The 11,788-nt window shown below is 46.4% G+C and overlaps 4 protein-coding genes across 4 annotated transcripts; 3 read left to right on the top strand and 1 right to left on the bottom strand.

Moving 5' to 3' along the window:
* Window positions 1-1,322: 1,322 nt before the first annotated feature.
* Window positions 1,323-2,906, top strand: N7466_009875 (pepsin-like aspartic protease; the record flags this gene model as incomplete). Its single annotated transcript, XM_057169264.1, has 3 exons — window positions 1,323-1,511; window positions 1,582-1,900; window positions 1,963-2,906. The coding sequence occupies 3 exons, from the start codon at window positions 1,323-1,325 to the stop codon at window positions 2,904-2,906; spliced, it is 1,452 nt and encodes a 483-aa protein (XP_057017970.1).
* Window positions 2,907-3,400: 494 nt separating this feature from the next.
* N7466_009874 (uncharacterized protein) lies at window positions 3,401-4,507 on the top strand (the record flags this gene model as incomplete). Its single annotated transcript, XM_057169263.1, has 2 exons — window positions 3,401-3,444; window positions 3,682-4,507. The coding sequence occupies 2 exons, from the start codon at window positions 3,401-3,403 to the stop codon at window positions 4,505-4,507; spliced, it is 870 nt and encodes a 289-aa protein (XP_057017969.1).
* A 499-nt stretch (window positions 4,508-5,006) lies between these two features.
* Window positions 5,007-7,981, top strand: N7466_009873 (NCBP1 family protein; the record flags this gene model as incomplete). The annotated part of the gene is made up of 7 exons (XM_057169262.1): window positions 5,007-5,088; window positions 5,139-5,233; window positions 5,323-5,429; window positions 5,507-5,774; window positions 5,829-6,736; window positions 6,792-6,973; window positions 7,122-7,981. 7 exons carry the CDS (start codon window positions 5,007-5,009, stop codon window positions 7,979-7,981), a joined length of 2,502 nt encoding a protein of 833 aa, XP_057017968.1.
* Window positions 7,982-9,097: 1,116 nt separating this feature from the next.
* N7466_009872 (C2H2-type zinc finger protein) lies at window positions 9,098-10,658 on the bottom strand (the record flags this gene model as incomplete). Its single annotated transcript, XM_057169261.1, has 4 exons — window positions 9,098-9,448; window positions 9,527-9,700; window positions 9,805-9,858; window positions 9,924-10,658. The coding sequence occupies 4 exons, from the start codon at window positions 10,656-10,658 to the stop codon at window positions 9,098-9,100; spliced, it is 1,314 nt and encodes a 437-aa protein (XP_057017967.1).
* Window positions 10,659-11,788: the final 1,130 nt, after the last annotated feature.

The raw sequence follows: 11,788 nt of genomic DNA, 5'->3' as shown, positions 1-11,788 counted from the left end.
ATTATGACCAAATTAAGTAGAATAATTTCTATTATTTGATTTTTACAAATCTGTTAATTAATACCGAGGTTCAAATGTGTTCAAATGTTGCCGACTCAGCACTGAAATGTCAATGTGGAGAGGGAAAAAATCAGGGTCCAATACGTTTCTTACTTTAAGTGTCAGCCTTGTGGTTATGGAGATTCAATCTATTAATAACCACAATTGCCTCAAAATTACCTACACAGAGTAATTGTAGTTATTGTATAAGAATGTAATCGGATGAACGGTTATACTCTCGTATTTTTCGCCTCCGTAAGGGGTCCACCTGGGTTGCCTAAAAATGCAATGTGGCGGTAGCTGAGTATACAGTAGATTTTGGGAAGTTGAAAATGTGACGGATATACATGTAGGTGATGTACGTGCAATATTCGATTCCATCTCAGATTTTATATAGTACTCTACTAGTATGCTAGTAGTACTCTACTGATAGTATGGGATCATCATCAATGTTACTAGTATATCACGTGGATATGCCTTCTTTCCCCTTTTGGCATCTGACACGCTAAGCCCCAAAGCGGCAAGAAGTGGAGAAGCGTCATCCATCTCCGCGTCATCAGTTTTCCGCCTCTCCACGTACTTGGCATACGTACGCAATTTGATCTGGTTCAATTCATCTTGACCTTTATATTTAAGAGATGTTCAATGTTGTTGGTCGCGTTTGTTCAATTTGCCATATATGCAGAATAAATTTTATATATTATATATATCATGTACGGAGTACAGAAATAGATATCATTTATATAATTGACGAGGCTGGTGACGCGCCCACTTTTCCCAGTGGGTCCTACTTTAGCGCTACAGAAAAAGAAAAAAGACCAAAAGTCGATGAAACTCCCAAGGCAACACTTTTGATCCACACCAATCAGCGGCTATTGGATTTGATCCATTTCTGGATTTCATGGAACAAGAAAAAAAAAAAAAAAAAAAAAAGAGAGAAAAAAAGGAGCAACCGAGGGTATCCGGTACCTTGAAAAAGGTCTATATAACTGATATAGAGAAAGAAGATAACGCCATCAGGCTTTAGTGCCATCGCGTGCATCCACTTCTTCCTCTTTTTTATCCTTTGATCCAATCTTCCCCAAAAAAAGACCCTGATTTATTTCTTATACTCTTCTCTTCCATTTTGACATTTCCCATTTCTAATTGTCGACCTCTTTCACCCCCTGAAAATTCAACCTCCGAACTCAAATATAAATAATACATAAAGGAAATCGCCGATCGCATACCAAAAGAGCCAGAAGGGGAAAAGAAAAGAAGAAAAAGAAAAAGAAATCGTCAACATGAAGAATGCGTGGGTTCTACTGGCGACCTATGCACTTCCATCTCTAGGTGCCTTAACGCTACACCAGCGAGACACTCCGGCTGTCGTCGGCTTTGATATTAAACGGAGAGATATCTCCAACCCCGTCGCCAGAGATCGTGCCAGACGGAAGCGGTCGGATACGGTCAGCGTGGGCTTGGATAACGAGGTATGCGACAAGAAAAATATATATTTTTTAAAAAAAAACCGACCTGAGACTCATCTTCTGAAATGTATAGGAACTCCTCTACCTGGTCAATGTCACTCTTGGTACTCCCGAACAAAGCTTGCGCCTGGTCATCGATACCGGGAGCAGTGATCTATGGGTGAATGTGCCCAATTCAACCTTCTGTGAAGAATACAAAGACTATTGCGATACTTTCGGTACTTACGATTCGAGTGATTCCTCCACCTATGCCTATGTAAACTCGGATTTCAATATCAGCTATGCCGACGGCTCCGGAGCCGCCGGTGTCTACGCTACCGAGACCCTTCACATTGGGGATAATACACTGACGGACTTTCAATTTGGAATTGGTGATACCTCGACTTCGGAAGGTGAGTTTAAATCCCTCCCGAAATTCCCCTTGACCTCAAAACTAATACCTGTGCTTATTCAGAGGGTGTATTGGGAATTGGATATATGACCAATGAAGCCGTGGTCGGCACTGCCGGGGCTTCATCCTACGCGAATCTGCCCAAGGCCATGGTGAACAAGGGCTTGATCAACTCCAATGCCTACAGTCTATGGTTGAACGATCTAGATGCCAGTGAAGGTTCCATCCTATTCGGCGGCGTGAACACCGACAAGTACCACGGCACCCTCGAGACTCTACCAATTCAAAAAACCGGCGACGAATACACGGCCTTCTATATCGATCTGACCGCAGTCGCCTTGACAAACTCCTCGGGAACCACCAACTACTCTTCCTCCGAACTCCCCACCGTGGTTCTGCTCGATTCCGGTAGCTCCCTGACCTATCTCCCGGACAGTGTGGTCGAGAAGATCTTCGACGACCTTGATGTCACCTACGAAGAATCCGAGGGCTATGGTTATGTCCCCTGCAGCATAGCCAAGAAGGACTACAATATCTCATACACTTTCTCCTCTCCCACCATCACCGTGGGCATCGCCGAGTTGGTCCTGGAATTGGAAGAGGCTTACTACAGTAATGGTGAAGCTGCCTGCACCTTTGGCATTGTTCCAGCGGGAGATAGTACCTGTGTGCTAGGAGATACCTTCCTGCGCAGCGCGTACGTGGTATACGATCTGGCCAACAACGAGATCTCCTTGGCCAATACCAATTTCGACTCCACTAGCAACAACATCAAGGAGATTGGCACCGGTTCGGATTCCGTACCGGGGGCCTCTTCCGTGGTTAACCCAGTAACCACTGCTGCCGCTGGGGGTGATGGTGCACGCATTGGAGGCCCCACTGGTGACAGCACTGCCGTCATCACCATGGGCAGTGGAAAGACCAGTAATCCTGCCGCACCAGGCCCGACCGGTATGCCCAAGCATCTGGCTTGGGGTCTTGCTGGCGCCGCTTTGCTAGCTCTGTGATTTATGGGCGAGACCTTATATGTCATGATCTTATTCTGACCACTCTAGATATTCTCTGCATGTTCATTTTTGGTGTATCGGAGTCAGCTTAAAGGTTCTAAATACCTTTCTTCTTACTGTTGATAGTTGTTTCTCTTCTCATGTGATATGAATTTTATATATACCTATTTCTTTTTGTCTTTTCTCGCCTTTTTATCATATTTACATATATTATCCAAGTCCCCAACTTTCAGTCCCCTCTTAGCAGACTCTTAGCACAGTTCTGAAAATAGTTAGAAATCAAATCAATGATTGAAAATTAACAGGTATGATAAAATTTCATTTCTACCTTCATAGTACATATACTGATGTCGGATCATTTCTGCCAAGCTTGGCGTTATCACCTCCCAAACATTATCTCCTAGACTTACGACTACTAAAATGCCTCGTATCTCAACCTCAGTACTGATCAAGGCCTACCAAGAAACCCCGCTTCTCCCATTACTGCTCAAAGAATGCCGTACATTGCCCTCCGCTCGAAACGAGTTACGTTGGCTCCGTGAGCGCGCGCTACGCGATAGCCAGTCAACGCGACTGGCGGGATCGCCAGGATGGCAAACGCGTTTAAGATCCATGTGCCGCCAGCGATCACGAGGGGTACCACTTCAATATATCTTGGGTGATCAACCATTTGGTGACCTGGAGATTCTTTGCCAACGGGGAGTACTGATCCCAAGGTTTGACCATTTCACGCTCGTCCTGTCCTAATTACAAGATCACTGACCTTGTCATCTAGGTCTGATACTGAATCATTCACTTTTCAAGCTGCCAAGATTATCCGCCAATTTGCTAAAGAAAGCAACAATTTAAGTCCGTCACCAGACGAGGGAATGCCTCTCCGAGTGCTGGACCTGTGCACGGGCACAGGCTGCATCGCCCTTTTACTGCATGCACTTCTGGCTCCGAACTTCCAGAACATGCAAATTCTAGGGATCGACATTAGCCCAACTGCTTTGAAGCTCGCTCACAAGAATTTGGCGTATAATTTGCGCCGGAATTTATTGACAAGCCGTGCTCTTAGCCAAGTCCACTTCCACCGTGCCGACGTTTTAGGCAAAGAGGACAATGTATCTGTGCCAACGATACAGGAGACTCTACGAGAACACTTCCCTCGGCGTGAAGCGTTTGGAAACGCAGGTGGGCTGACATCAGACTTCGAATGTGATTTATTGATCTCCAATCCGCCCTATATCTCTAATGCGGATTTCCGTAACGGCACCACATCTCGAAGTGTTAGGCGTTTTGAGCCACAATTGGCATTGGTGCCTAACACTCCCCAGTCGGAAATCCCTGAGGGTTGTAACGCAGAAGATGTTTTTTACCACCGAATTCTATCCCTCTCGCTTCAATCACAAGCAAAGATTACCGTTCTTGAATGCGGGGACACCATGCAAGCGTGTCGGGTCGTCGCCATGCATCAAGCAATGAGCGCGAAGCAGGCTGGGCAATTTATCACAGAAGTTTGGCCAAACTCGGACCAGGATTTTGCGGCGAATGGCTTCCACCCCCAGGATGGCTCGCGATGTGTGATCATACAGAGGCGAGATAATGTAAATGAATAAGATTGGGAATTGAGGATCGTTTTGGCCAGATGTTGATCTAGGTTTTGAAGATTATTTGGTATATACGTATATATACTATACATACATCTAGATCCAAGATCTTTCATTTTTAGTAACTTTGGAAATATGCATGTGTTGAACCTTTCACTGTCTGAAAACCCCTTGACAAGCTCTCAAGGTGATCTGGCAGGGAATTCTGGTAGACCGAGGTGGGATTACTAGCGCTATATAGGGTTCATTTGTCAAGGAATATTCAGTAGTAACTACTAAACTTCGTGATCTTTGTGAAAAATAAAGACCACGAATGATCATGGTCACTGACTTGTCACTTAACCAGCTTGTACTGGGACTTTAACTTGGTTTGTTTGGATGGTTGCTCGGATCGGATTTTCTCAACTTCCGAACTGCCGTTTCATTTACTAGGAGCTCGGAACTTCTAGTCACCCTCACTTCCTCTCTTGCCCTTGAATCACATTGTCCATTCCAGACATTGCATCTCATGGCTGACTACGAACGCCGGAATCACGGCCCTCGCGGTGGTGGTGGTGGCGGCGGCGGTGGACGCAAGCGCCGCTACAGAGGTGAGCGACACGTTCAAGCTTCCCTGTGACGATAACTGACAACTAGGAAGATGACGAGGATTTTGATCGCCGCCCCCAGAGACGCAGATATGAAGAGCCTTTATTTGTCCAGGTCCGACGTCAATTGCTGACTATTGCTGAATCGGTATGAAATCTAACGCCCTTGCATTTCGCGCTTTTACCTACGAATGAATACCTTGAAACCAAATACTGATGCGCAAACCCATTTGATAGGCTGCCCGGAGAGTGGAAGATGATATCATGGGAATCGCCAAGTCGGCTGCTGAAAACTTCGACGACGAGGAGCTACGCGACACCTTCGTTAACATTTCTCTGGACCTGTACGCGTGCCCATCCAGATCCACCAATACCCTCGGAAGCTTGTGAAGATTGGACTGACGTCGGAATCCCAATGCAGTGTTCAGGAACAACCGATGAAAATCCCTTTTGTGGCCGCCACAACCCTGGTCGCTTATAACCTCAAGGCTGAATTGGGTGCGGAAGTGCTTAAGAAGGCAGGCGAGATCTTGCAGAAACACATCAATTCGGGGTCATGGCGAGAGGTGAAGCTTGTCCTTCGCTTCTTGGGGCTGTTACAGCCTCTCTTTGAGGGCGATGGTATTTTCCCGCTGTTGGAGGAGCTGTTTGCTCGTGCTGTTGACCTTCAAACGGCATCCTCGGAGGATGTAGGTGGGCTTCGTTACCAGGTGGATTGCTCAAAAGCTAACAATTGGACATAGCTGCTCGGTCTGGAGCTTACCAAGATTATTTTGTTCACTATTCCTTATGTGATGTCTTCTCCCGCCACCGGCTTTGAGCTTCAGGCTATGGCGCTCCTTGAGAAAACGGACATCATTGCGTCTACGCCACACGCATTGGTGGACCTGGTGAATACTTTCAGCCCCGAAGAGAACAGGGAAGCTGCTGGACCCAGTGTTATCGGTCTTCTCCAAAGTCAACTACAAGGCGAGGCTAGCCGGGGCTGGGAGTTGAAGTGTCTCCCTCGTCCTTGGAAAGGTGTTCAGAAAATTGAGCAGGGTGAACAAGATTCTGAACAAGAATTTTTCGTACCAGTGAACAAGGTCTCTTTCCCACAGATCAATGTTCCCAATCCTGTGCCGAACGGTGCCCGCCCTCTTTTCCCCGAAGTTTACATCTCGGTGTATGCCAACCAAGAAATCGATACTGTGCCTCCACCTTCAGATGTCACGTCGCTGCTCATAAGAGACGCATTGGTGGACACCATCGATCTTCTTGACTTCAACCGTGTTGCAACGGCCAAGTATTTGATTGATGTGGACTGTTACTTCACCCCGCACACCTTCGTCAAGCGCGCCACGCCCTTTGACCGCATGCGTGACCTTGCTGGCGAGGGTCAGTCGTGGAAGCCCGAAGATGTTGCAGTGGATGCCGTGTTCTCTCAGCTGTATCGACTGCCCACCTCCGAGCACAAACTGGTATATTACCATGCCCTCTTGACCGAGTGCTGCAAGATTGGCCCCGCCGCCATCGCGCCTAGCTTGGGTCGTGCTATTCGGTTCTTGTATAATAACCTGGAGACCATGGATCTGGAACTGAGCAACCGGTTCTTGGATTGGTTTGCTCATCATCTGAGTAACTTTGGTTTCACATGGAAATGGAGTGAGTGGTAAGTAAAATATAGATTTCCAAGACAAGTGATATACATGCTGACACAGTTCTAGGGTTGATGATCTTGAGCTTCCTGCCATCCATCCCAAGCTGGCCTTCATCAATGGTGCTTTGGATAAGGAAATCCGCCTCAGCTTTGCACAGCGCATTAAGGGTACTTTGCTGGAGCCCTATATTCCCTTGATCACAGAAGGCAAGGAGAAGGATACACCCGAGTTCAAATATTTCTCCGAGAGTAAGTTCTCATATCCCCAACAAGAAAAAGAAACCAAAACCAAAAAAAAAACCCCTGAAAAAGAAAAAGAAATGAAAAAGAAAGAGAGGAACGAATTCGGTGGAGATGTTCTCGCATGATGACTTTGATACTAACTGTGGAATGATAGCGACCCCATACGCTAAGGAAGGACAGGAGATTATGCAGCTCATCCGAAAGAAGGCCAGTGATGAAGAAATCCAGCCAGTGATTGTAGCAATCGAGGAACAGGCCCAAAGTCTGGGAGTAGAGGACGTCAAGGTGCCTTCGACGGATGCCTTGATGACCTCAATCTGCTTCGTGGGATCCAAATCTCTCTCTCATGTTCTCTCGTGCATTGAAAGAAACAAGGACCGGCTGCTGGCCATCGGACCGGTATCGCAGCGGGCCCGATGCCAGATCATTGCCTCCGTGATGGAGTACTGGGCTGACCAACCCGGCATCGCTATCAACATCATCGATAAGCTCCTCAACTACACGATCATCAGCCCCTTTTCCGTACTTGAATGGGCTCTTTCGGAGTCTCTGGGAGCTGGCACGGTGCTTGCCAAGGCTCATATCTTCGAAATGATCTCCGCTACCGTCGGCAAGGTTACCAATCGTATGCGCCAGATCGTCGCGGCTCGTATCCAGCCTGGCCTGTACGAACCCCAGCTGAGTGTGATAGATGGGACACTTGCCCGTGAGAGGACCGAGATGCAGACGCTGTTCAAATTCATTGAGGATTCCATTGTCTCAGTGGCTGCTGGCAGTAATGATGAGCTGATGGAGCGTGGGGATGGCAGCGGAGATCTGCCGGAGGACGCTATTATTCGCCAATGGGGTCGTCGATGGCTTCGTGTGTTCAGACGCAAGGTTGCCGTGGAAGAGGCCTTCATCATGGAGTCTTTGGTGAACGCCACCCCGGTTGGCACTGTCGCTCCCGTTCAGGCTGATGCTGGAATCACTGGTGATGGAGACATTAAGATTGCCGATGCAGATGAGCAATAGTGTGTTTTTTTATGTAGTCAGCCTATCAGGGGAGGCAGAAGCACTTGAGAGGAGTACACACGTGGACCTGTCACTATATGGACCACGTACACACTGTAACATTTTTACTATCTTATTACAATATTTTTTTTTCTTCCTATTTTCCGTAAATCTTTTTTTTTTCTTATACTCCACAATGGATGTATCAATTATCACGGCACGAGCGACTGGATGAATATAGAGGGGAAAAGGACGATCTTAATCTCCTACTTCTACACTAGTTATTCTCGAGTTTTGTACTCCCAACATTTGAACTCCATTCAATGTTTCCACAGCAAAAAAGAAACCATATTCATGTATATAATGTCAATATATCTTCATGTATGTCATACATATATACTAAAAACTACGTATCAGAAAAGTCCAAGAAAAGAAAAAGAGAGAAAAAGCAAAGACACCCATTGTCTCAAGTGCTAGGATTCTTAAATGACAGACATGTACATAAGTGCACGTCCCTCTAGACTAGTTCGACAAGATTCTGTCAATATTGAATAATAGTTATATAATTAAATCTAACTATGTAGATCTCAAAAAGAAAAGAACTCCCCCCTCCCCCCAAAAGTCCAGAATGGCCTTAGCACTTGGAACCTGGTTAGTTAGATCTGCCCAATAGGTTACTATGTATGGTCAGGCAGCTGTCAAGGCAAACGCTAAAATACAAATAAAAACACAATACTTGGTAGACTTCGTGTATACGTGGAATTCGCCCCTAATATGTAGAATACAGAGAGGAAAGACACATGGGGGAAAAATGAAAGAGAAGAATGAAAAATACAATAAATCATGAGATCATATACATCTTAAACACAGAAACCAACATCAGAGAGAGGAACTCCCCAGAAAATCATACAAAGCCATCCAAGAAAAGAACCCGGGTATATATAGAAGAAAGATCCAGGAGAAATCCGAATCACGCCATCAATCTTCTCTCACGTGGAAATGAAGAAGAAAGAGCAAAGAAAAACAAAAAAATAAGAGACAGAAGAAAAAGAGAAGAAGAGAAGAAGAGAAGAAAAAAAAAAAAAAAAGTCCCCAAATAAAAGACACCGAAGGGGCTTGTAAGAATTGATATGCTTCTTACCGCCGATCCATCATGTATGGACCCGGTTCATCTCCATCACTGCTGGATCCGCCCGTGTACACCGAGACGCTATCTTCATAGCTGCCTCGGCGGATCTGCGAAGGATCATCATCCGATTCCATAGATAACATGCGATGCAGTGTATCGCCTGTCATGGACCTCTTGGTGGTCATGATCCGTCGATCCTTGCCTCGGCCCTTGATGCCCTTGTTGCTATTCTTGTAAAGGGAAGCAAAGTATTCCCATAGTTCGCGATCTTGTGGATTGACCGATGTCTGATCGCCAATTTGAGAGAATCGCATGGTCAACGAACGGATGGTGGATGCGTGGAACTTATTTTGGTGGGACTAGTAGATCGAGAAATGAATGTGAGCCCGTTGAAACTGGAACGTGCAGGTCTGATAGATCGACCACCTCTTTCTTACCTTTAGATTCCCAAGTTGGGTAAACTTCTTACCGCAGCTGTCCAGCAAGCAGGTAAATGGCTTATTCTTGAGATGTGTGGTCTTATGGGCCCGTACATTGCCCCGTTGGGCGAATCTTTTATGGCAGATATCACAGGAGTAGGGTTTCTCGCCCGTGTGGCGACGTTCGTGGGTCTATTGGGAGGCGAAATCGAGTCAGATTCAGTTCCGTATGGTTTCTCAGAGTTAGGGAGGGGGAGGGGTTAGATTCCCCCTCTCCCCGCAGGAATCTATCTTACCTTGAGGTTGCCTAGCTGCGAGAACCGTTGTCCACAGGAAGACTCCTTGCATATCTGCATGATTACCGTATTAGTTGGTAATTCTCCATCATCAAGTATTGATATATAACCCAACTCACAAATGGCTTCACGCCTGTATGCGCTCGGGTATGTATATCCAGATGTGTCTTCTGCGCAAAACTCTTGCCACAGTCTGGCAGCATGCAAGTATACTTGCGCTTCTTACCAGACCGCGACAGCTGACTTTCACTGCTTGGAACACAGTGCGGTGGTGACATGGGGTAGGATGGGTAACCTGGCGGTGCTAGCTGCTGCAGGGGTGGCAGTGACTGTTGGACCTGTGGGATCTGCTGGAGCTGCGGAACCTGTGGCGGCTGCTCGGGAGATGGGCTAGAATCCGGCTTGGCCTGAATGGCTTTCATCAAGACGTCGACTTCGGTCGAGAACTCAAAGTTGGATCCTTCTTTCTTCACGGCGACGGCTCCAAAGACTCGAGCATCAGATGCCTTGGTACCCTGATTGATGGCATTCTTCGCTGGTCGAATTTCCGGGAGTGAGTGTAGCGTTGGTTGATCAGTCAGACGAATCGGAGATGAGAGCGGGGGTTGACTGGCTCCGAAGTAATGTCCATATGAGGGAGCAGGCTGACTGAGAGGTCCGAAGTGGTACGGGCCCGAAGTTGGAGCATGGTACGGGAGCGCGTATGGTGCGGTTGTGGGATGATGGGCATAGTAAGGGAACAGGGGTGAGTCCATTCGACGATGGCCAAAGGTGCCCATATGTCCATGTCCATGTCCATGACCATGGCCATGACCGGGGAATTCATAAGACGACACAGGTTCGGCGGTCTCCATGACTTTGATTTCTTTCTGGGGTTCTTTATGTTCCCTCCCTTTTGTTGTCTGCGTGTACCTTTTTTTTTTTCTTTTCTTTTCTTCTTCTCCACACTTTATTGACACCTTTCGAATTCCTTCACAATGTGAAGCGTTATTGTTTCCTGTCCGTTCTGTCCTTTCTTTCCTTTCTTTCCTTTCTTTCCTTTCTTTCCTTTCTTTCCTTTCTTTCCTTTCTTTCCTTTCTTTCCTTTCTTTTTTCTTCTTCTTCTTCTTCTTTCTTTCCTTTTGTAATTTGGTTTCTGTCTGAAAGGTTAAAAAAAGAGAAGCAAGAAGGTCTGGGATATAAGAAGTAGACAAACCAAGCAGGGAATTGACCACGGGGGCCAGGGTTTGATCTATATAAGTGCGGATAAGTGCATAGATCTGTATGATTGCCCACTAGTGGATCACACTTATATGACGTTCCCTGTCGACTTGTTAGAGGGGAAGAAGAAGTAGTTCGAGGCTAGACGTGCATGGTCGATCGTTCAGGGATCCGTGGAGACCTGAAAGCCCGCATAATGGGACGCATCGATTTTATTATTGAATTTTTTTTTTGATTCTTGGCCCCAAATTGTATTTTTGCAGAATTTCGCTCTAATGCAAGTAGCTCGGTAAGTGAAAAAAAAAGAATTAAAAAACAAAAAAACGTAAAATGTCCAAAGGCAAAACTCGGTGTAGCAGCAGATAAAAAAGAGAGAAAAAGATAAATGTAGCCGCGACTGGCGACTGCTTAATATCTCGGACTCCACACATGACACCTGACTAAACTTGGCTGATTTTCTCTTTCCCACTTTCCCCTTCATCACTTTCTTTCATCTGACGATTTTCTCACATACCCATCTCTCATATGTTACCATTCATCCTACAAGAAAGATCGAAAAGAAAAGAAAAGAAAGAAAAAAAAAAAAAACAAATGCATCACCTCGAGGGCGGCCCGGGCCTTCGGGCTTTCAAAGTGGACCAAGGGATCTGCAGTCGACGAGTAAGCCTCCGTTCATTGGGGCAATCCGGATGCGCCCGTCCGATAGTCGCCAATAGCGTCCGATCCTCGTCCAGCGAATATCCCAGCTAGCCGCCCATGGCCTTGGAAATTCCCCCCCGATCGG

Source organism: Penicillium verhagenii (assembly GCF_028828195.1).
Source record: "Penicillium verhagenii strain IBT 33310 chromosome Unknown utg000009l_segment0_segment0, whole genome shotgun sequence".
In the NCBI taxonomy this organism is placed as follows: Eukaryota; Fungi; Ascomycota; class Eurotiomycetes; order Eurotiales; family Aspergillaceae; genus Penicillium; species Penicillium verhagenii.
The sequence above is the reverse complement of the archived record's forward strand: the minus strand, read 5'-3'. Positions and strand labels throughout refer to the sequence as shown.